We start from the raw sequence: 25,217 nt of genomic DNA, 5'->3' as shown, positions 1-25,217 counted from the left end.
TTCCCTCACATCATTAGCCACAAGTGTGATCAATTTTGAGTTGTTGTGTTCAAGTGGTGACACCTGTGCTCTAATTGTGTTTGACTTTTGTCACCTGTGCTCACCATTATGCAGCACGGGTGCATCACAATGAAAATGTGTTGGCAAGTTATGTCTAAACAGGTGAAAAGTGCTTATGGTTTTGCCAAAAGAGTGATTGATTCAATCAGTGGGTTCAGGCAACTGAGCATTTGGTTCAGACAATAGGGTTTAGTGTTTTAGCAATTGAGAAAAACTGTAAAGACACTCAGACAATGCTCTTTCACTCACTCTAAAATGGTGCCCTGCCGTTCAATTGAATGTTCAGAAAACAGAATGGTATTTTGGGAGGTTATTTTATGAGGTTGACACACATAAAGCACTTTATACTATAAAGTTATTAGATGTTTTACTTACTTTACTAAGGTGTATTATGCTGAGATTGATTGGTTTTCTGGTACAGTCTGGAAACTGAAATTCCGGGACTGTACAGACTTGTAGGTAGACTATTCTGTTTCTGTCAATGGCAAATTTAATTACTCTTAAAAAATGCAGTTCCACTCTTGGTTTCGTAACATGTTCCAGCCTGATAAGCAGTCTTTAATTCTGGGGGATAAGATTATTATTGAATTATATTCTATATTTTCCAACCAACTGTTTAATTTGTGTGTTTTGCATGGATTTGATAACTGAAACAACGCCTTTTTGATTGTAACAATGTTTAAGTGATGATCTCTACATTGCCTTTATTTACTGTACTGTATTTCCTCTCTCCCCAGAGATAATGAGCAATACTTCCAGAAGATATCTGTTCTCTCAACTCTGAGACTGAATTTGTGTGCCACTGCAGCTGTGTGCATGGAATGCTCAATGGGAAAAGTGGCACATACAGTGCCTTCAGAAAGTATTCATACCCCTAGACTTATTCTACATTTTGTTGTGTTACAGCCTGAATTCAAAATGGATTCAATATAATTTTTTTCTCACCCATCTACACACAATACCCCATAATGACAAAGTGAAAACATGTTTTTATAATTTGTTTCACATTTATTGAAAATGAAATACAGAAATGTCTCTCTTACATAAGTATTCACACCCCTGAGTCAATACTTTGTAGAATCACCTTTGGCAGCGTTTACAGCTGTGAGTCTTTCTAGGTAAGTCTCTAAAGCCTTGTTCCCACTGCAGGTCTGAATGCTCAAATGAATTTTGTTTTTCAAATCTGTTTTGGACTACTGACTGTCCAAACAGCAAGTTACAAGTAACCAAATTGGATTTGTGTGTGTTCAGACAGCAGTCATTTGCTGACAAAGCTATGCTAGTTGTCATAGTAACGGGTGTGTGTTCGGTGGTTTAGGCTGATTGGTGGTGGTGCTCATGCCTCCTATCACTCAGAAGTTATGTAGCAAGATAAGGTGACAACAATGCCTGCCAATGACGTTTCTCAGTTGCTTTGAATGTTCAAAAACATAGGGTAAGAACACTTTTAAAGCCTCAAAGGACAAGATGATCCAACTTTCAAAACAAGTCCTTGCGAGGTAGCTGTTTAGCTTTCTAGCACATTCACTAATTTGTTTGTAAAAAATGAACACGCTAGTTAGCTACCACATGTTCTTGTCAAACTGTCAACAGAGTAGCTAGCAAGCAACAAGATATGCCAAATAACAGTCTAAAAACCACTTGAGGGCAAATAAATCAGATTTGACTGTTCAGACACGTCACATGGCCAGGAATCAGATTTGTATCTGACTTCAAACCCTCCATGAAGGTGGTTTGAAATGTGGCTTGAAATATCAGATTCCATTTTTGGCTATTCAGACTGCAGGAAAAGTAACAGATTCAAATTGGATATGCAAATAAATAGCATTTGAGTCACTTCAAACTGCCAATGTGAAAATGGCTTTAGAGCTTTCCACACCTGGATTGTGCAACATTTGCCCATTATTATTTTCCAAAATGTTCAAGCTCTGTCGAATTGGTTGTTGGTCATTGCTAGACAAACATTTTCAGATCTTGCCATAGATTTTCAAGTAGATTTAAGTCAAAACTGTAACGCGGCCACAGGAACATTCACTGTCTTCTTGGTAAGCAACTCCAGTGTAGATTTGGCCTTGTGCTTTAGGTTATTGTCTTGCTGAAAGGTGAATTAATCTCCCAGTGTCTGGTGGAAGGCAGAATGTACCAGGTTTTACTATGATTTTGCCTGTGCTTAGCTCCATTTCGTTTCTTTTTTATCCTGAAAAACTCCCTAGTCCTTAACGATTACAAGCATACCCATAACATGATGCAGACATTACATTTACATTTTACATTTTAGTCATTTAGCAGACGCTCTTATCCAGAGCGACTTACAGGAGCAATTAGGGTTAAGTGCCTTGCTCAAGGGCACATTAACGTCATTTAGCAGACACTCTTAGCCAGAGCGACTCACAAATTGGTGCGTTCACCCTATAGCCAGTGGGATAACCACTTTACAATTTGGGGGGGGTTAGAAGGATTACTTTATCCTATCCCAGGTATTCCTTAAAGAGGTGGGGTTTCAAATGTCTCCGGAAGGTGGTGAGTGACTCCGCTGTCCTGGCGTCGTGAGGGAGCTTGTTCCACCATTGGGGTGCCAGAGCAGCGAACAGTTTTGACTGGGCTGAGCGGGAGCTATGCTTCCGCAGAGGAAGGGAGCCAGCAGGCCAGAGGTGGATGAACGCAATGCCCTCGTTTGGGTGTAGGGACTGATCAGAGCCTGAAGGTACAGAGGTGCCGTTCCCCTCACTGCTCCATAGGCAAGCACCATGGTCTTGTAGCGGATGCGAGCTTCAACTGGAAGCCAGTGGAGTGTGCGGAGGAGGGGGGTGACGTGAGAGAACTTGGGAAGGTTGAACACCAGACGGGCTGCGGCATTCTGGATGAGTTGTAGGGGTTTAATGGCACAGGCAGGGAGGCCAGCCAACAGCGAGTTGCAGTAGTCCAGACGGGAGATGACAAGTGCCTGGATTAGGACCTGTGCCGCTTCCTGTGTAAGGCAGGGTCGTACTCTCCGAATGTTGTAGAGCATGAACCTGCAGGAGCGGGTCACCGCCTTGATGTTGGCGGAGAACGACAGGGTGTTGTCCAGGGTCACGCCTAGGCTCTTCGCACTCTGGGAGGAGGACACAGCGGAGTTGTCAACCGTGATGGCGAGATCATGGAACGGGCAGTCCTTCCCCGGGAGGAAGAGCAGCTCCGTCTTGCCAGGGTTCAGCTTGAGGTGGTGATCCGTCATCCATACTGATATGTCTGCCAGACATGCAGAGATGCGATTCGCCACCTGGTTATCAGAAGGGGGAAAGGAGAAGATTAGTTGTGTATCGTCAGCGTAGCAATGATAGGAAAGGCCATGTGAGGATATGACAGAGCCAAGTGACTTGGTGTATAGGGAGAAAAGGAGAGGGCCTAGAACTGAGCCCTGGGGGACACCAGTGGTGAGAGCACGTGGTGCGGAGACAGCTTCTCGCCACGCCACTTGGTAGGAGCGACCGGTCAGGTAGGACGCAATCCAGGAGTGAGCCGCGCCGGAGATGCCCAGCTCGGAGAGGGTGGAGAGGAGGATCTGATGGTTCACAGTATCAAAGGCAGCAGACAGGTCTAGAAGGACAAGAGCAGAGGAGAGAGAGTTAGCTTTAGCAGTGCGGAGAGTCTCCGTGACACAGAGAAGAGCAGTCTCAGTTGAATGACCAGTCCTGAAACCTGATTGGTTTGGATCAAGAAGGTCATTCTGAGAGAGATAGCAAGAGAGTTGGCTAAAGACGGCACGCTCAATAGTTTTGGAAAGAAAAGAAAGAAGGGATACTGGTCTGTAGTTGTTGACATCAGTGGGGTCGAGTGTTGGTTTTTTGAGAAGGGGAGCAACTCTCGCTCTCTTGAAGACGGAAGGGACATGGCCAGCGGTCAAGGATGAGTTGATCAGCGAGGTGAGGTAGGGGAGAAGGTCACCGGAGATGGTCTGGAGAAGGGAGGAGGGGATGGGGTCAAGCGGGCAGGTTGTTGGGCGGCCTGCAGTCACAAGTCGCAGGATTTTATCTGGAGAGAGAGGGGAGAAAGAAGTCAAAGCATAGGGTAGGGCAGTGTGAGCAGGACCAGCAGTGTCATTAGACTTAACAAACGAGGATCGGATGTCGTCAACCTTCTTTTTCAAAGTGGTTGACGAAGTCATCCACAGAGAGAGAGGAGGGGGGGAGGATTCAGGAGGGAGGAAAATGTGGCAAAGAGCTTCCTAGGGTTAGAGGCAGATGCTTGGAATTTAGAGTGGTAGAAGGTGGCCTTAGCAGCAGAAACAGATGAAGAAAATGTAGAGAGGAGGGAGTGAAAAGATGCCAGGTCGGCAGGGAGTTTAGTTTTCTTCCATTTCCGCTCCGCTGCCCGGAGCTCTGTTCTGTGAGCTCGCAATGAGTCATCAAGCCACGGAGCTGGAGGGGAGGACCGAGCCGGCCGGGAGGATAGGGGACACAGAGAGTCAAAGGATGCAGAAAGGGAGGAGAGGAGGGTTGAGGAGGCAGAATCAGGAGATTGGAGGGAGAAGGATTGAGCAGAGGGAAGAGATGATAGGATGGAAGAGGAGAGAGTAGTGGGAGAGAGAGAGCGAAGGTTGCGGGCGGCGCATTACCATCTGTGTAGGGGCAGAGTGAGTAGTGTGGGAGGAGAGCGAGAGAGAAAAGGAAACAAAGTAGTGGTCGGAGACATGGAGGGGAGTTGCAGTGAGATTAGTAGAGGAGCAGCATCTAGTGAAGATGAGGTCAAGCGTATTGCCTGCTTTGTGAGTAGGGGGGACGGTGAGAGGGTGAGGTCAAAAGAGGAGAGGAGTGGAAAGAAGGAGGCAGAGAGAAATGAGTCAAATGTGGACATAGGGAGGTTGAAATCCCCCAAAACTGTGAGGGGTGAGCCATCCTCAGGGAAGGAACTTATCAAGGCGTCAAGCTCATTGATGAACTCTCCAAGGGAACCTGGAGGGCGATAGATGACAAGGATATTAAGCTTAAATGGGCTAGTGACTGTGACAGCATGGAATTCAAATGAGGAGATAGACAGATGGGTTAGGGGAAAAATTGAGAATGTCCACTTGGGAGAGATGAGGATTCCTGTGCCACCACCCCTCTGACCAGATGCTCTCGGGGTATGCGAGAACACATGGTCAGACGAGGAGAGAGCAGTAGGAGTAGCAGTGTTTTCAGTGGTGATCCATGTTTCCGTCAGCGCCAGGAAGTCGAGGGACTGGAGGTTGGCATAGGCTGGGATGAAGTCAGCTTTGTTGGCAGCAGAACGGCAGTTCCAGAGGCTGCCTGCGACCTGGAACTCCACGTGGGTGGTGCGTGCAGGGACCACCAGGTTAGAGAGGCAGCAGCCACGCGGTGTGGTGCGTTTGTGTAGCCTGTGCAGAGAGGAGAGAACAGGGATAGGCAGAGGCATAGTTGACAGGCTGTAGCAAATGGCTACAAAAATGCAGAGGAGATCGGAATGAAATGAGCTAAGCATCTGGGAGAGGAGAGAGCAGGGCCTCCCCTCACCAAAAACTTCTACCTCAGAAACTAAAATTGTTTCACTGAACCACCCGAACAAAAACTCTCCCAACTTCCACCTTTAGAAATCAGAATTGTTGTGAACCACAGCGGTTCAATGTTTAAAGGAATAGACTCAACCCACTTTATTCAGCTAGCTAACTATGACACCATAGCTAACTAGCAAGCTAGCATCCAATAACAATAACACACCGTTTAGCACCAACACTTGGTCACAACAAACCACCAATAGTGTGATAACACACTAAACAGATCATTCGTGTCTGTGTCAAGTTCCTTTCATGACGCAGCAATGATTAGACGTTGGCTAGCTAGGACAAGTATATTGTATTTAGCTACTACCGTACAGTTAGCTGGTCGTGTTGGGTAGCTAGCAATGGCCACTGTGTTGACTTTGTTTGAAGAACGGCTAGCTAGCTAGCTTCGTGCTACACCCGGCACACAATGGCTATTGTGTTGACTCTGACTCTGTTCGAAAAAACGGCTAGGTAGCTCGCTTCGTGCTACAGCCGGCACGGCCGAAGACACTGCCAAGACACACCAATAGTGTGTCTTAGTGTGTCTATACTTTAAAATATGGAGAGTGGTACTCAGTAATGTGTTGTATTGGATTTGCTCCAAACATAACACTTTGTATTCAGGACAAGAAGGTTTTTTCAGTATTACTTTAGTGCCTTGTTGCAAACAGGATGCATGTTTTGGAATATTTTTATTCTGCACAGGCTTCCTTCTTTTCACTTTGTCAATTAGGTTAGTTGATCCATCCTCAGTTTTCTCCTATCACAGCCATTTAACCCAAACTATTTTAAAGTCACCATTGGCCTCATGTTTCCTTCCTTTCCGGCAATGACGCCTGTTAGGAATGACACCTGTATCTTTGTAGTGACTGGGTGTTATGATACACCATCCAAAGTGTAATTAATAACTTCACTATGCTCAAAGGGATTTTCAAGGTCTTCTTTTCTTTTTTTTGAAGGTAGACTACTTCTTTTTTACCCTCCCTGGTCTTTGTGGTTGAATCTGTGTTTTGAATTTTTTATTTTATTTATTTATTTCACCTTTATTTAGCCAGGTAAGCCAGTTGAGAACAAGTTCTGGCCTGCGACCTGGCCAAGATAAAGCAAAGCAGTGTGATAAAAACAACAACAACACAGAGTTACATATGGAATAAACAAAATGTACAGTCAATAACACAATAGAAAATCTATATACAGTGTGTGCAAATGTAGTAAGTTATGGAGGTAAGGCAATAAATAGGCCATAGTGCAAAATAATTACAATTTAGTATTAACACTGGAGTGATAGATGTGCAGAAGATGATGTGCAAATAGAGATACTGGGGTGCAAATGAGCAAAATAAATAACAATGTAAATAACAATATGGGGATGAGGTAGTTGGGTGGGCTAATTACAGATGGGCTGTGTACAGGTGCAGTGATCGGTAAGCTGCTCTGACAACTGATGCTTAAAGTTAGTGAGGGAGATAAGTGTCTCCAGCTTCAGAGATTTTTGCAGTCCGTTCCAGTCATTTGCAGCAGAGAACTGGAAGGAATGGCGGCCAAAGGAGGTGTTGGCTTTGGGGATGACCAGTGAGATATACCTGCTGGAACGCATACTACGGGTGGGTGTTGCTATGGTGACCAATTATCTAAGATAAGGCGGGGATTTGCCTAGAAGTGATTTATAGATGACCTGGAGCCAGTGGGTTTGGCGATGAATATGTAGTGAGGGCCAGACAATGAGAGCGTACAGGTCACAATGGTGGGTAGTTGTCACGTTCGTCGAGGAGTGAAGGAGACCAAGGCGCAGCGAGTGAAAAGAACATGTTGACTTTATTTACTTAAAGCAACCAAAAACAACAAACCAAAGCGACGAATGTGAAGTCCAATAGTGACAATGACTAAACAGGAACAAAAACCCACAACCCTCATGAGAACACAAACAGTTTAAATATGGCTCCCAATCAGAGATAACGAGCCGACAGCTGACACTCGTTACCTCCGATTGGGAGTCACACGACACTACAAATAACTCACCCAAAACACAACCAAACGAATACACCCTATACAACAAAAACCCCACAAAACAAATACACCCTGGCTCAAATACAAAAGTCCCGGAGCCAGAGTGTCACAGTACCCCCCCCTAAAGGTGCGACCTCCGGGCGCACCAGCATACAGTCTAGGGGAGGGTCTGGGTGGGCGTCTGTCCACGGTGGCGGTTCTGGCCCTGGTCGTGGTCCCCACCCCACCTTAGTCACCACCCGCTTCCCTAGCCTCCTCCACATGACCACCCTCCAACTTACCCCACCTGGATTTAGGGGCAGCACCGGGCTAAGAGGCAGCACCAGGATAAGGGGCAGCACCGGGCTAAGGGACAGCATCGGGCTAAGGGACAGCACCGGACTCACTGGCGGATCCTGGCTGGCTGGCTCTGGCGGATCCTGGCTGGACGGCTCTGGCGGATCCTGGCTGGACGGCTCATGGCTGGCTGAAAGATCTGGCTGCTCATGGCTGGCTGACGGATCTGGCTGCTCATGGCTGGCTGACGGATCTGGCTGCTCACGGCTGGCTGACGGATCTGGCTGCTCATGGCTGGCTGGACGGATCTGGCTGCTCATGGCTGGCTGACGGATCTGGCTGCTCATGGCTGGCTGACGGATCTGGCTGCTCATGGCTGGCCGACGGATCTGGCTGCTCATGGCTGGCTGACGGATCTGGCTGCTCATGGCTGGCTGACGGATCTGGCTGCTCATGGCTGGCTGACGGATCTGGCTGCTCATGGCTGGCTGAAGGCTCTGGCTGATCCTGTCTGGCGGAAGGCTCTGGCTGATCCTGTCTGGCGGAAGGCTCTAGCGGCTCCGGTCTGGCGGACGGCTTTGAAGGCTCATGGCAGACGGGCGGCTTTGCAGGCTCAGTACAGATGGCCAGTTCAAGCGCCTTAGGGCAGACGGGCAGTTCAGGCCCCGTTGGGCAGACGGCAGACTCTGGCCGTCTGAGGCGCACCGTAGGCCTGGTGCGTGGTGCCGGAACTGGAGGTACCGGGCTGAGGACACGCATCTCAGGGCTAGTGCGGGGAGAAGCAACAGGGCATGCTGGACCCTGGGGGACGCACATAAGGCCTAGTGCGGAGAGCAGGAACAGGGCATGCTGGACCCTGGGGACGCACATAAGGCCTAGTGCGGAGAGCAGCAACAGGACGCACAGGACTCGGGGAACACACAGGAGGCTTGGTGCGTGGTGTAGGCACTGGTGGGAAAAGGCTGGAGACACGCACCATACAGCTAGTGCGTGGAGGAGACACAGGGCTCTGCAGACGTACAGGAAGCCTAGTGCGAGGTGTAGGCACTGGTGGTACTGGACTGGAGCGGGGAGGTGGCGCCGGAACTACCGGACCGTGCAGGCTTACTGGCCCCCTTGAGCACTGAGCCTGCCCAACCTTACCCGGGTTGATGCCCCCCGTCGCCCGACCAGTACGGGGAGGTGGACTAACCCGCACTGGCCTATGTGGGCGAACCGGGAACACCATGCGTAAGGCTGGTGCCATGTACGCCGGCCCGAGGAGACGCACTGGTGGCCAGATGCGTTGGGCCGGCTTCATGACATCCGGCTCAACGCTCAATCTAGCCCGGCCGATACGTGGAGCTGGAATGTACCGAACCGGGCTATGCCTGCGTACAGGAGACACCATGCGCTCTACTGCGTAACACGGTGTCTGCCCGTACTCTCGCTCTCCACGGTAAGTCCAGGGAGTAGGCGCAGGTCTCCTACCTGACTTCGCCACACTCCTTTTAAGCCCCCCCCCAAGAAATTTTTGGGTAGTACCCACGGGCTTCCAGCCTCGACTCCGTGCTGCCTCCTCATACCACCTCCTCTCGGCTTTAGCTGCCTCCAGCTCTTCACGAGGGCGGCGATATTCTCCCGGTTGTGCCCAAGGACCCTTTCCATCCAGTATCTCCTCCCATGTCCATGAATCCTTGATAGGCGTCCATAAATCCTGTGTAGGTAGGTCCTGTTGCCGCTTGACACGCTGCTTGGTCCTTTTACGGTGGGTTTTTCTGTCACGTTCGTCGAGGAGTGAAGGAGACCAAGGCGCAGCGAGTGAAAAGAACATGTTGACTTTATTTACTTAAAGCAACCAAAACAACAAACCAAAGCGACGAATGTGAAGTCCAATAGTGACAATGACTAAACAGGAACAAAAACCCACAACCCTCATGAGAACACAAACAGTTTAAATATGGCTCCCAATCAAAGATAACGAGCCGACAGCTGACACTCGTTACCTCCGATTGGGAGTCACACGACACTACAAATAACTCACCCAAAACACAACCAAACGAATACACCCTATACAACAAAACCCCACAAAACAAATACACCCTGGCTCAAATACAAAAGTCCCGGAGCCAGAGTGTCACAGTAGTATATGGGGCTTTGGTGACAAAACGGATGGCACTGTGATAGACTACATCCAATTTGCTGAGTAGAGTGTTGGAAGCTATTTTGTAAATGACATCGCCGAAGTCAAGTATCGGTAGGATAGTCAGTTTTACGAGGGCATGTTTAGCAGCATGAGTGAAGGAGGCTTTGTTGCGAAATAGGAAGCCGATTCTAGATTTAACTTTGGATTGGAGATGCTTAATGTGAGTCTGGAAGGAGAGTTTACGGTCTAACCAGACACCTAGGTATTTGTAGTTGTCCACATATTCTATGTCAGACCCGCCGAGAGTAGTGATTCTAGTCAGGCAGGCGGGTGCAAGCAGCGTTTGATTGAAGAGCATGCATTTAGTTTTACTAGCGTTTAAGAGCAGTTGGAGGCCACGGAAGGAGTGTTGTATGGCATTGAAGCTCGTTTGGAGGTTTGTTAACACAGTGTCCAATGAAGGGCCAGATGTATAGAAAATGGGGTCGTCTGCGTAGAGGTGGATCTGAGAGTCACCAGCAGCAAGAGCGACATCATTGATATACACAGAGAATAGAGTTGGCCCGAGAATTGAACCCTGTGGCACCCCCATAGAGACTGCCAGAGGTCCAGACAACAGGCCCACCGATTTGACACATTGAACTCTATCTGAGAAGTAGTTGGTGAACCAGGCGAGGCAGTCATTTGAGAAACCAAGGTTATTTAGTCTGCCAATAAGAATGCGGTGACCTTTATCTTTTGACAAAATTTTAAAAAAAAAGGTATAATCTTCGTAAATGATATCATCGGTAGGACTGGTGGAGTTATGTCGCACATGCAGCTAACAAAAACATATGGAAATGTCTGCTCTACCCAAAATTACAACCAAATAATTGCAGCCTTACTGCAAAAATGGAAGAGGAAAGTGGAAGGGGGAGAAAGTAAGGAACTTGTCTATCGGCCTTTTATTAAAGAACATAATTGGTTAAGGAAAACTGTGATAAATAAAAAAGTATATCAGTTTCATTTAAGGACCAATGGATTGACAGCCGTCCCATATAGATTGCAAAATAGTTGGGAAGAGATTTTTGACCTACCGATCCCATGGCATAGTGTTCATGAACTGACACGCAAAACGACACCGGATTCAAAAATTAGAATCTTTCAATTTAAATTATTATATAATATTCTTGCTACCAATAGAATGTTATTTATATGGGGGATACAATCTTCCCAGCTCTGCAGATTTTGCTGTGAAGAGACAGAATCATTAGATCATTTGTTTTGGTTCTGTCCATTTGTAGCTTGTTTTTGGACACAGGTCCAGGAATGGCTAAAGGATTGCAATATTTACTTGGAGCTAACCTTGCAGATAGCATTACTGGGTGATCTGAAAAGTCATAGTCGATCAATCAATAATATAATAATACTTTTAGCAAAAATGTTTATTTTTAATTCACAATCTGTAGAAGCAATGAGAATAGAAAGGTTCAGAACTTTTGTAAAACATCACAGTACAGTTGAAATATATATGGCAAATAGAAATCCTATATGGATGGTGTTAAGAGATAGATGGGAGGTGTTGAATGGAGTTGAAGGATGGGACTAATAACAAATAACAACAAATAATAACAAGATAACTAATAATATAAGCATACTGTGTCCATAATAAGTATATAGGTTGTATGTTGGGAGCTTTTGGGAAAGAGCACAGTTAGAAAGATATGGCATATAGAAGCAAACCGGATGGACATCATGAAAATGATCGGAGAGGTTGAGAGTAGAAGAAGTTCAGGAGCAAAAACAAATAAAATAGAATTATTGTAAAATTGACTGTGTCCATAAAATGTAGATAGTAAGTATAAGCTGGAAGTAGAGGCCTAAGCATTGTTGTTCACTAATTTACCCCAAGTAGGGAAAGGATGGGCAAGTTGCAGCGGAGGGTGCAGAGCTGGTGGCCGGGGTAGGGGTAGCCAGGTGGAAAGCATGGCCAGCCGTAGCAAAATGCTTATTGAAATGTTCGATTATCGTAGATTTATCGGTGGTGACAGTGTTTCCTAGGAGAACGTGCTCTTATTCTCCATGGACTTTACAGTGTCCCAAAACGTTTTGGAGTTAGTGCTACAGGATGCACATTTCTGTTTGAAAAAGCTAGCCTTTGCTTTCCTAACTGCTTGTGTATATTGGTTCCTGACTTCCCTGAAAAGCTGCATATCGTGGGGACTGTTCGATGCTAATGCAGTACGTCACAGGATGTTTTTGTGCTGGTCAAGGGCAGTCAAGTCTGGGGTGAACCAGGGGCTATATCTGTTCTTAGTTCTGAATTTTTTGAATGGGGCATGCTTATTTAAGATGGAGAGGAAAGCACTTTTGAAAAACATCCAGGCATCCTCTACTGACGGAATTAGGTCAATATCCATCCAGGATACCCGGGCCAGGTCAATTAGAAAGGCCTGCTCGCTGAAGTGTTTTAGGGAGCGTTTGACAGTGATGAGGGGTGGTCTTTTGACCGCGGACCCATTACGGACGCAGGCAATGAGGCAGTGATCGCTGAGATCCTGGTTGAAGACAGCAGAGGTGTATTTAGAGGGTAAATTAGTCAGGATGATATCTATGAGGGTGCCCATGTTTACGGATTAAGGGTTGTACCTGGTAGGTTCCTTGATGATTTGTGTGAGAATTCACTGCTCGACTGAGGGACCTTACAGATAATTGTATGTGTGCGGTACAGAGATGAGCTAGTTGTTGAAAAATCATGTTAAACACTATTATTACACACAGAGTGAGTCCATGCAACTTATTATGTGTCTTGTTAAGCAAATGTTTTACTCCTGAACTTGTTTAGGCTTGTCATAACAAAAGGGTTGAATATTTATTGACTCAAGACATTTTAGCTTTTCATTTTTAATCAATTTGTAAAATTTTCGAAAACAATAAATACACTTTGACATTATGGGGTACTGTTTGTAGGCCAGTGACAAAAAAAATCTCTATTTAATAAGTGTTCAATTCAGGCTGTAACGTAACAAAATGTGGAGAAAGTCAAGGAGTGTGAATACTTTCTGAAGGCACTATACCACCTACAACTCATTTAGAATCTGAAATCAATCATTGTAATCCACCATAAAGGCTGATGGAATCTGGAATCACTTTTACAGTATTTTACTTTTAATCAATAAACTGCCCTATTCTAGTTATCTGTGTCTTTGCTGGTCACACAATTTCACAATTCTCTCTCTCTCACACACACACACACACACACACACAACAATTGGTATAGGAGAAATATACTGTACAAAAAAAAGGAGAAATCTTGATTACGGGTATATTATTTATTGTGCAAGACTGAAAGTCTGACAGTTTTTTCCTGAACTTAAGAGACATAAGCATATTCAATGCAGGTTTGTGCATATCCTGCAGAAACCTGAATCCACACAGAAAGTTCTGGCTCAATGGCATTCCCTCACGCTATCTGAGTGTGTTGGGTCAGGATAATAACCAGCGCATTGCTGTCATGTCTGTTTGTGGTCTAATGACAGGCCTGTCTCTACTTTAATGGATCGGCACAGACTGTGAGAGGAGGCATAATGAGATACAGTGGGGGAAAAAAGTATTTAGTCAGCCACCAATTGTGCAAGTTCTCCCACTTAAAAAGATGAGAGAGGCCTGTAATTTTCATCATAGGTACACATCAACTATGACAGACAAAATGAGAAAAAAAAATCCAGAAAATCACATTGTATAATTTTTTATGAATTTATTTGCAAATTATGGTGGAAAATAAGTATTTGGTCAATAACAAAAGTTTCTCAATACTTTGTTATATACCCTCTGTTGGCAATGACACAGGTCAAACGTTTTCTGTAAGTCTTCACAAGGTTTTCACACACTGTTGCTGGTATTTTGGCCCATTCCTCCATGCAGATCTCCTCTAGAACAGTGATGTTTTGGGGCTGTCGCTGGGCAACACGGACTTTCAACTCCCTCCAAAGATTTTCTATGGGGTTGAGATCTGGAGACTGGCTAGGCCACTCCAGGACCTTGAAATGCTTCTTACGAAGCCACTCCTTCGTTGCCCGGGCGGTGTGTTTGGGATCATTGTCATGCTGAAAGACCCAGCCACGTTTCATCTTCAATGCCCTTGCTGATGGAAGGAGGTTTTCACTCAAAATCTCACGATACATGGCCCCATTCATTCTTTCCTTTACACGGATCAGTCGTCCTGGTCCCTTTGCAGAAAAACAGCCCCAAAGCATGATGTTTCCACCCCCATGCTTCACAGTAGGTATGGTGTTCTTTGGATGCAACTCAGCATTCTTTGTCCTCCAAACACGACGAGTTGAGTTTTTACCAAAAAGTTCTATTTTGGTTTCATCTGATCATATGACATTCTCCCAATCCTCTTCTGGATCATCCAAATGCACTCTAGCAAACTTCAGACGGGCCTGGACATGTACTGGCTTAAGCACGGGGACACGTCTTGCACTGCAGGATTTGAGTCCCTGGCGGCGTAGTGTGTTACTGATGGTAGGCTTTTTTACTTTGGTCCCAGCTCTCTGCAGGTCATTCACTAGGTCCCCCCGTGTGGTTCTGGGATTTTTGCTCACCGTTCTTGTGATCATTTTGACCCCACAGGGTGAGATCTTGCGTGGAGCCCCAGATCGAGGGAGATTATCAGTGGTATTGTATGTCTTCCATTTCCTAATAATTGCTCCCACAGTTGATTTCTTCAAACCAAGCTGCTTACCTATTGCAGATTCAGTCTTCCCAGCCTGGTGCAGGTCTACAATTTTGTTTCTGGTGTCCTTTGACAGCTCTTTGGTCTTGGCCATAGTGGAGTTTGGAGTGTGACTGTTTGAGGTTGTGGACAGGTGTCTTTTATACTGATAACAAGTTCACACAGGTGCCATTAATACAGGTAATGAGTGGGGGACAGAGGAGTCTCTTAAAGAAGAAGTTACAGGTCTGTGAGAGCCAGAAATCTTGCTTGTTTGTAGGTGACCAAATACTTATTTTCCACCATAATTTGCAAATAAATTCATTAAAAATCCTACAATGTGATTTTCTGGAAAAAAAATTCTCCATTTGTCTGTCATAGTTGACTTGTGCCTATGATGAATATTACAGGCCTCTCTCATCTTTTAAGTGGGAGAACTTGCACAATTGGTGGCTGACTAAATACTTTTTTTCCCCACTGTATATTATTATGTGAAAGGCTATGTAGCATAGAGTGTCGAAATAAAATGTCACCTAATTAAGGCATATTTTATTTCATTGATTGGGTGTATTCGTAAGCACCAGCATTATTTAGCATGAATTATACTTTTGTGGGTAGATGGGTTGAACTGAATAAACAAATGCTTTGGACCTAAGCTGCACTTCAAATAATTAAAAATGATTTTTAAAAATCATGATAACATTGTAATTGTTTGATGTTTGATTCAGTTGACCTGTATTTGATAAGTTACTCTCTTCAGTGACCTTACTTTCCCCTTTACGCTACAGTAGTGGTGTGTTGTGTATTCTTGTGTTTTATCTAGACTAATGTTTTAATGCTATGTCATTAGTATGTTGGTATAAACATATCTGGTCTGTATTACTTTCCTTTACAGAGCAGTTTATGTGTAAAACCCCGGCCATAGCGGATATTGTGATCCTGGTGGACGGATCATGGAGTATCGGACGGATAAACTTCCGTCTGGTCCGCATGTTCCTGGAGAATCTGGTTAGCGCCTTCCATGTGGAGTTTGACAAGACACGGATAGGTGAGGAAACCATCCGTCAGCCATTTTACTGCTTTCTTGATGTTCTTTCCCTATCATTGTCATCATCATTATAATTATGAGAAAGCAGTATTGCTAAAGCACTCATGATTAGATGGTGATAGCCAATTAGCCATATGGTCATGGCCATATCCTGTCTATTCCACCCACTGGAGTCAAAGGTACTGTAGTTTCTGTGTTGTTGTGCTGCTGTGTTTCATCTGGGTAATAAATTATTATTGTCAGTACGCATGTGGATGTGTGTTGAGAGAAGCTCATAGTGTTGATACCCTGTGCACAGGTCTAGCCCAGTACAGTGGTGACCCCAGGATTGAGTGGCACCTGAACACTTTCACCACCAAAGAAGCAGTCATCAACGCTGTGAAGAACCTGCCCTACAAAGGAGGGAACACACTGACGGGTACTGGAAAGGAATCCTTTCTTCCTCTGTTCTCTGTAATACTACTGAACTCCACGTAATACACATTACCCACCGACACAAATTACGCTCATAATGTTATTCTGCCACAATGTATTAGATGTCCAGATAAACAGATTGTCAATCAGGTTTGCATTACATTTTGACCATATCTTAGAGATTTAGACAGGCAACCCAATAACCTAACAAAGACGCTAATACTGTATGTGACACTCCTCAAGAACCCCTGTGTATGCAGGAGTTAGACAGTATGCTGATCTTTTTCTCTCTAGGTCTTGCATTGACGTACATCCTGGAGAACAGTTATAAAACTGAGTCAGGATCCAGGGCCGGCGTTCCCAAAATTGGAATCCTGATCACAGATGGGAAGTCTCAAGACGATGTCCAACCCCCGGCTCAGAGTCTGAGAGAGGCGGGAATAGAGCTGTTTGCCATTGGTATGAGAAAAATATGCATCTTAATTCTGTCTAAATGCTCATATACTAGTGTAGTTAAAGAGATAGTTGAATGCAGATGCACTTTTCTTGAAGAATGGAGGACATTTTTTTCACCTTTAACATTTATATTTAGGAAAACTGTTTTGAGTGTGAAGCCACCTGTTCTGACACCTGCTTAGTGTAGTGATATGTCATCTAGAGATGTCTCATTCTACTCATCCTACTCATCTCTCCCTCTCTCTCTTTCTGCCGGTGTCTCTCTCTCCCCCTTTTCCTCCTTCACTCTCTCTACCTCTTTCTCTGTAAAGGTGTGAAGAATGCCGATGAGAAAGAGCTGAAGGCCATCGGCTCGCCTCCAGAGGAGACGCACGTCTACAACGTGGCCGACTTCAGCGCCATGAGCTCCATCGTGGAGGGTCTGTCCAGGACCATCTGCGACCGGGTCGAACAGCTCGACAAGGCAATCAAAGGTGAGCCAGATTCAAGTAGGGTAGTAGATTCAGAAAAGAGAATTGAAAATGTTAAATCCAGACCTGGGTTCAAATACATGTGTAATTCACCATCTGGTATTTAAAATCCATAGTATTGAGTATTTTGAAATGCACAGCCCAAAACAAATACTTCTATTTGAGTAATTTAATGGTTATTTGTAAAAACCAAGTTGTCTGCCATAATTGTATTTGACAGCATTTTCAAATACTTTTCAAGTTTATTTCCAAATACATTAACATATTCAACTACTTGTCTTTTCAACAAAAAATCAATCTGAATACTTACTTTGAATGTATGTTAAAGTAATTGAGATATTTGAAACAGTATTTGAACCCAGGTCTGGTTACATCACAGGTGAGCATTAAAGACATTTAGTCATATAGTATCCCTTTTTACAAACAGACAGTGTTTGAAATGTGTCACTTCAGTCATTTTGGAAAAATCCACACGAAAGCAAACAAATCCATCCTCTCATCCTCTCACCCTTTCTCTTTCTTCACCCACCCTACATCTTCTCAGGCGACAGAGGCCCAGAAGTCACCATGGCCGCTCCCAGTGACCTGGTGACCTCAGAGGTGACAGCCAGGAGTTTCCGGGTGTCGTGGACCCACGCACCAGGGACGGTGGAGAAGTACCGGGTGGTGTTCTACCCTACCAGCGGGGGCCAGCCCGAGGAGAAGGTGGTGCAGGGCACAGTAGACACGGTGGTGCTCAACTACCTGCTCTCTCTGACTGAGTACCAGGTGGCTGTGTTCGCCATCTACGCCAGCTCAGCTAGCGAGGCCCTCCGAGGCAGCGCCACCACATGTAAGTCTAGTTACAAAACTGAATCCCACCTTGGATATCTGTGTTTACTAAGTACACAATTGACCTTATGCAAAGTTAAAGGGGATGGTGAGTAACCTACCGCTGTCAGACTGACATACAGATGGAGGGGGAACAAAGACAATTTACCCCATCCAGTAATGCTGTAAATGCTCTCACCTTTGGAGCGCTTAAGTAGCCCGTATTGCATTTAGGCCCACCATTTATGTATTTCTATAGACAGGTAATTTAAGTGAGGGGATGTGGCCCCTCGTGGCCAAACAGGTTAACGGGAATGGAGATTACTTTGCTGTGTGAATTGTGAATTATGCCTGTTGACTTCATTGTTTACAATTTGACTGTTGTTTCTCCATTTACTATGTTACGAAACTGGTTAGCAAACCTACACTCTTAGAAAAAAGGGTTCCAAAAGGGTTCTTCAGCTGTCCCCATAGGAGAACCCTTTGAAAAACCATTTTTGGTTTCAGTTAGAACCATTTTGGGTTCCATGTAGAACCCTCTGTGAAAAGGGTTCAACAGTACCTGGAACCAAAAGGGTTATTCCTGGAACCAAAAAGGGTTTTTCAAAGGGTTATCCTATGGGGACAGCCGAATAACCATTTTAGGTTCTAGATAGCACCTTATTTTCTAAGAGTGTATATAAACACTGGCAAATCAGGGGAAGCTAGGACATGCTAACAAGTCTGTAACCTCTCCGAGTCGAGGTAAGTGAACAGGGTGTTGTATGTCTTTGTCCCTAGTGGAGACAGCATAGCCTACTCTCCAGGGTCCAGGGAGAGCTCAGTTGGGACTCCGTTGTCGCCTAGCCCAAGCAGGTTATTAGGTTCAAATGTTGACAAAGATAATAGTCTACAAAAGGAAAAACAAAAATGCATGCCAAACTAAGGAAAAGGATTCAGACACAAATGGGAAAGCCCTACCTGGTCAGGAGGCTACTCCCAATCAGCTTCTCAGCTAGGTAATCACTCCCTACCGGCACTCCAAGCACCTGGCCCAGCTGCTGCTGGGATGTGAAGAGGGGAAATGGACTGCTAACTGTGTCCTAACCTCCTCCCTACCTCTAACCCCTGATTAGACAGAGCAGGGCTGGAGCAAAAACCTGCATATGCGGTAGGTAAGCATTTCACTGTTAGTCTGCACCTGTTGTTTACAAAGCATTTGATTTGATTTGAGCTCTCCATTAGGAGGGTTTTGCTAACCCAGGTCTACTAGTCTAAGTCATTTCCTAGTTTTAACCCTGCGTGAACTGTGTGTGACCACTGTGTGACCCATAGAAATACAATTACTAGAATGGGCTAAAGCCCCTCTGACCTCAGCAATTTGACTGCACCCTCATGGGTACACTCAATTTGACTGACATGGAATTGTAATCCTGAACATTGACTTGAATGTTGATGCCTGTTCTAGTAATTATATGGTGTGACCCGTGTATGACCTATGTGACCCTTGTGTGTTGCAGTGGCCCTGCCCATGGTGAACAACCTGGAGCTGTTTGACATCACCCACAACACCATGAGGGCACGCTGGAGGGTCGCAGAGGGGGCTTCTGGCTACATGATCCTCTATGCCCCGCTGACCGCGGGAGACGAAGTCGACGAGAAGGAGGTGAGAAAAAAGAGACAGAAGGGAGGATGGAGAGGATAGAGGATGAGAAAATGAGAGAGAAGAGGAATGAGATGGTAAAATAAAGACAGAGGGGAGGAGAAATGACTGTCAGAAAGGAAAGGAAAGAAGAAAGATGGACAGATGGAGAGGGAAGGAGAGAGAAGAGGATATAAGAAATGGAGTGGCACTTTTAAATACAGATGAAAGTAAAGAAGTAGTAGGAGAGGGAATTTAGACTCAAGGCAATGAAATATTTAGAATACACTCTAACTCAGTGGTCACCAACCTTTTCTGAGTCAAGATCAGTTTCTTAGTCAAAATGCAAGCCAAGATTTAACATGACTTAAAAAACATAAGCCTATGCAACATTAACCAATTAAAAACTGTTTTGTAGCAATGAGGTTTGTGTAGTAGGCTATAGGCCCAATACATTATCACTGCATATTGGCTATGCTTGAATTGCCCTGCCAATGTTGTTCTTCTCAGACCATTTTGAAATTATCTTTCAAAATTGTAGGTATATGATCACACTGGTAATAGATCATTTGTTGTATTACTTGTGAGGCACAGCTGAGTGAGCATAATAGAGAAGTAAAATATTCCTAGATATAAAAAAATACACAAGCCGCTAATAATAACAACGCAAGCTTATCAAAACACTTTGCTATACTGCAGTACTGGCGTGAGTGGAAGTAGCGAGCGCGCATTTTATGGCTTATTAAACTGTTGAACAAAGTGTTGACAGTGCTGAATACCAACTTAATCATGAGCTTACTCATAAAAACAGCAGCTCTTTGCTGTATTCGTTGAGTCTCTAGTCGTGATTTTAAAAGTTTTAAAATCTCACATTATCAACTTTGCTGTGCGTTCAATGCTTTTAACAGTCTATGGTGCGAGGAAACTGTGCAGACACGGTGATCTGAGCTATCTGATTGGCCAGTTGTAGGCCTATAGGTGCACTTGATTTACTCTCTGGGCCTGCCGGGTAGGTGGAGTTCTACCTTCAGACACATGAAATGGTTCATAACCTTCCCCTCTCTAGGGCTGCTGAATCAAGTGCACCTACCACCAACAAGGCTTTATCGTTGTTTTTTTTACAGAAATGTTTGGTGATCGACTAGGAATGACTTGGAGATCGACCGGTTGGTGACCACTGCTCTAACTAGTGCAGTGGAACGGGGTGAGGAGAGATGGAGAGGGAGAGAGAAGTTCCTCCACCCATCAAATTCCACCCATCCTGTTAGTGCTCATTAAAAAATAACACTCCCTCCAGGCACAGTCATCAGTTCAGGTTCACAGTTTCACTTGCTCAGCCTGTTGGGGCACAACACAAGACCTTCTGGGGCTTTTCTCTCTTTTTTTTCTCAAAGGGAGGGTTGAAGTTTTTGTATCTTTTTCAAATAAAGTTACACTGGCTGTTGTCGATCGATCCAGACAGGTTTTAAGTGCATATCTCGGTTGTTTAGTTAAATGCTGCAGCCTCTAGCTAGATTAGCATAAAACTAATGGAATTCTGGGGCAGTATGCTCCATTCTCTAAAAGGCAGGAAATGGCACTTCTTTCACACACTTATGTATCACGTCTGGCTGGCTGGCTGGCTGGCTGGCTGGCTGGCTCGCTGCCACTTTATTTGGCTGTCTGACCGCCTTGCCCTTGTCTATTTGATGGTTGATTCTGTCTCTATCAACCCCCTGTATATATCTTGCGCCTTTGCCAACCTCTCTGCGTACCTGTCTGTCACCTCGTCTAAGGTCTCTGATGACTGTTTGTGCAGGTGAAAGTGGCTGAGACGGTGCATGAAGTGGAACTGAAGGCCCTGACTCCAGACACAGAGTACACAGTGACCGTGTACGCCATGTATGGAGAGGAGGCCAGTGACCCTTTGACCATTCAGGAGACCACCCGTGAGTAACCGCCTCATACACTCGTACTCATGCACGTGCACGCACAGATTCACACACACATGCATAAGCAGGCACTAACACATACGCACACACACACATGATAATTTCAGAAACACTGAGCTACCCGTAAGAAAACAGTTGGGACGCTTGTAAAAACATGAGTAGAAAAAGCTGTCATAATAAATGTGAATCTCTATCAGAACATGGGATTAATATTTCCTGGCTGAGCATGAGATATTTACTGTAGGTATTTACAGTAGAGGTTTGGTTAGCCATCCGGCCTAGTGAATTTGCATAATTCTGCCTGCATCTTGTAGGAGTGATATCAAGCCCTGGCTAGCTTTAGAACAAGATCTAACGAACAGGCTGCCAAAACAATGGTGTTTGTGCTAATTTTACATTTCAGAGCTATTTGGGGGCATCAATTTAGTGTTGAAGTTGACGATCTGTCAATCATCACTTTGCTAATTCATGTGTTATTAACTTTCTTCAAATGTTGATTAGGAAGGTGTCACGACATGTACTGCAGATTTACGGGTCATTCCACGAAATGAGTGCCTTTTGATATTTTAAGGAGAAATTGTGCACAAATATTGCATTTTTAAAAACTGTTATATTAAATGAAGTTCCCTTTAATATAGACCACATGGAGAATTCAATCAATCAGATTTTTTATATGAATAAAGACTTGCTAAACTGCCAAAAGTCAGCATTTTGACATGTCCCTCCATGTACTCTCCGTGACTTCTAGGAAGATATTAACCCACTTAACACCAGCATTTCTCCACGTTTTCACCATCATTGTAAAGCCCTAGTTATTTTGTTGCTTTGACAAAGTCATTTCTGAAGATGATTATTTATTTAATGTGATTAGGGATTAATTTACTCTGTTATGTGAACTGAACTCTCATTTTAATATTGTGAAACTGTTCCTTATTATTTTTGTATTTCTTTTTAGAAACATTGAACATCTAATAGTCAAATCATAGTGTTAAAGGTGGTGAGCTGGTTCTACAGTTTTTGTCAATTTTCAGTTTTTTGTGGTGGAAAACAGCCGGTCGAGCATAACATGTCAACCCTGTTACGTATAGATAGACTGGCTAGAAATGTTTTAACAATTTCATTTGTTTTGTAAAGCTTGCATTAAATTGCCACTCCCTGTTGCACACATCAGGCTTCCATTCCCCCTGTCACAATGGCTGATTTAAGATGAAATCGTCAACCTTGTTACGGTCAACCCTGTTACAGTCAACCCTGTTACATATTTGGCGCTTAATAGGCACTTACAATAGTCATTTTTTAAATTTAACCTCTTGAGATGGGAAAATGTGTTTTTTATGAAGTTGAACATGTGCTCTTTATGACAGAATGTTAAAATGAAGTGAAATCAAACGTTTTCTTTTTTACCAAGTTACACTTCTCAAAAGGCACCGAATTGGTGGAACGACCCATACAGAGGCTTGAAAACAGTTTAGAAAGTAGTTGTCCTTACACATTTTGTCTGTTATAAGGGTACAGGATAGTGCCTTAAAGGGAAAGTTCACTCAAGAATAAAACTTTTTTAGATGTTGTGTAGATCCAGTTTATATGTCTCAACCACAATAGAATGGGAAAGAAAAACACTGTCTTAAACACTGCTAGTATTTCCCAATTCATTAGGAATTGAGGTATGTACAGTGAGGGAAAAAAGTATTTGATCCCCTGCTGATTTTGTACATTTGCCCACTGACAAAGAAATGATCAGTCTATAATTTTTATGGTAGGTTTATTTGAACAGTGAGAGACAGAATAACAACAAAGAAATCCAGAAAAACCCATGTCAAAAATTTTATGAATTGATTTGCATTTTAATGAGGGAAATAAGTATTTGACCCCTCTGCAAAACATGACTTAGTACTTGGTGGCAAAACCCTTGTTGGCAATCACAGAGGTCAGACATTTCTTGTAGTTGGCCACCAGGTTTGCACACATCTCAGGAGGGATTTTGTCCCACTCCTCTTTGCAGATCTTCTCCAAGTCATTAAGGTTTCGAGGCTGACGTTTGGCAACTCGAATCTTCAGCTCCCTCCACAGATTTTCTATGGGATTAAGGTCTGGAGACTGGCTAGGCCACTCCAGGACCTTAATGTGCTTCTTCTTGAGCCACTCCTTTGTTGCCTTGGCCGTGTGTTTTGGGTCATTGTCATGCTGGAATACCCATCCACAACCCATTTTCAATGCCCTGGCTGAGGGAAGGAGGTTCTCACCCAAGATTTGACGGTACATGGCCCTGTCCATCGTCCCTTTGATGCGGTGAAGTTGTCCTGTCCCCTTAGCAGAAAAACACCCCCAAAGCATAACGTTTCCACCTCCATGTTTGACGGTGGGGATGGTGTTCTTGGGGTCATAGGCAGCATTCCTCCTCCTCCAAACACGACGAGTTGAGTTGATGCCAAAGAGCTCCATTTTGGTCTCATCTGACCACAACACTTTTACCCAGTTCTCCTCTGAATCATTCAGATGTTCATTGGCAAACTTCAGACGGCCCTGTATATGTGCTTTCTTGAGCAGGGGGACCTTGCGGGCGCTGCAGGATTTCAGTCCTTCACGGCGTAGTGTGTTACCAATTGTTTTCTTGGTGACTATGGTCCCAGCTACCTTGAGATCATTGACAAGATCCTCCCATGTAGTTCTGGGCTGATTCCTCACCGTTCTCATGATAATTGCAACTCCACGAGGTGAGATCTTGCATGGAGCCCCAGGCCGAGGGAGATTGACAGTTCTTTTGTGTTTCTTCCATTTGCGAATAATCGCACCAACTGTTGTCACCTTCTCACCAAGCTGCTTGGCGATGGTCTTGTAGCCCATTCCAGCCTTGTGTAGGTCTACAATCTTGTCCCTGACATCCTTGAAGAGCTCTTTGGACTTGGCCATGGTGGAGAGTTTGGAATCTGATTGATTGATTGCTTCTGTGGACAGGTGTCTTTTATACAGGTAACAAGCTGAGATTAGGAGCACTCCCTTTAAGAGTGTGCTCCTAATCTCAGCTCGTTACCTGTATAAAAGACACCTGGGAGCCAGAAATCTTTCTGATTGAGAGGGGGTCAAATACTTATTTCCCTCATTAAAATGCAAATCAATTTATAAAAATTTTGACATGCGTTATTCTGGATTTTTTAGTTGTTATTCTGTCTCTCACTGTTCAAATAAACCTACCATTAAAATTATAGACTGATCATTTCTTTGTCAGTGGGCAAACGTACAAAATCAGCAGGGGATCAAATACTTTTTTCCCTCACTGTAACATGATCTACTGTAAATAACAGATTGTGTGTTCTCAACTCATCTCAACATTAGATCACTTAGGACATCTGAAAACATCTGAAAAACGGATTTTGGAGTGATCTGTCCCTTTTAGTAACGACAGCATTGCAGTATACGTAGTACAATACGATATAAACTCAGCAAAAAAAGAAACGTCCTCTCACTGTCAACTGCGTTTATTTTCAGCAAACTTAACATGTGTAAATATTTGTATGAACATAACAAGATTCAACAACTGAGACATAAACTGAACAAGTTCCACAGACATGTGACTAAAATAAATTGAATAATGTGTCCCTGAACAAAGGGGGGGTCAAAATCAAAAGTAACAGTCAGTATCTGGTGTGGCCACAAGCTGCATTAAGTACAGCAGTGCATCTCCTCCTCATGGACTGCACCAGATTTGCCAGTTCTTGCTGTGAGATGTTACCCCACTCTTCCACCAAGGCACCTGCAAGTTCCCTGACATTTCTGGGGGG

The 25,217-nt window shown here is 44.5% G+C and overlaps 1 protein-coding gene across 1 annotated transcript in view; it reads left to right on the top strand.

The window, feature by feature from the left end:
* Nucleotides 1-25,217, top strand: part of LOC121571995 (collagen alpha-1(XIV) chain-like) — a 107,440-nt gene that overhangs the window by 20,929 nt on the left and 61,294 nt on the right. Inside the window, exons 3-9 of the mRNA XM_045222094.1 lie at nt 15,584-15,736; nt 16,035-16,154; nt 16,445-16,609; nt 16,918-17,079; nt 17,621-17,908; nt 19,386-19,531; nt 21,306-21,435. Of these exons, the coding sequence (XP_045078029.1) occupies nt 15,584-15,736; nt 16,035-16,154; nt 16,445-16,609; nt 16,918-17,079; nt 17,621-17,908; nt 19,386-19,531; nt 21,306-21,435 (1,164 nt within the window). The remainder of the gene's footprint in view (nt 1-15,583; nt 15,737-16,034; nt 16,155-16,444; nt 16,610-16,917; nt 17,080-17,620; nt 17,909-19,385; nt 19,532-21,305; nt 21,436-25,217) is intronic.

This window comes from Coregonus clupeaformis, chromosome 8 (assembly GCF_020615455.1).
Source record: "Coregonus clupeaformis isolate EN_2021a chromosome 8, ASM2061545v1, whole genome shotgun sequence".
In the NCBI taxonomy this organism is placed as follows: domain Eukaryota; kingdom Metazoa; phylum Chordata; class Actinopteri; order Salmoniformes; family Salmonidae; genus Coregonus; species Coregonus clupeaformis.
Note: the sequence above shows the minus strand (reverse complement) of the source record. Positions and strands in the feature narration are given on the sequence as shown.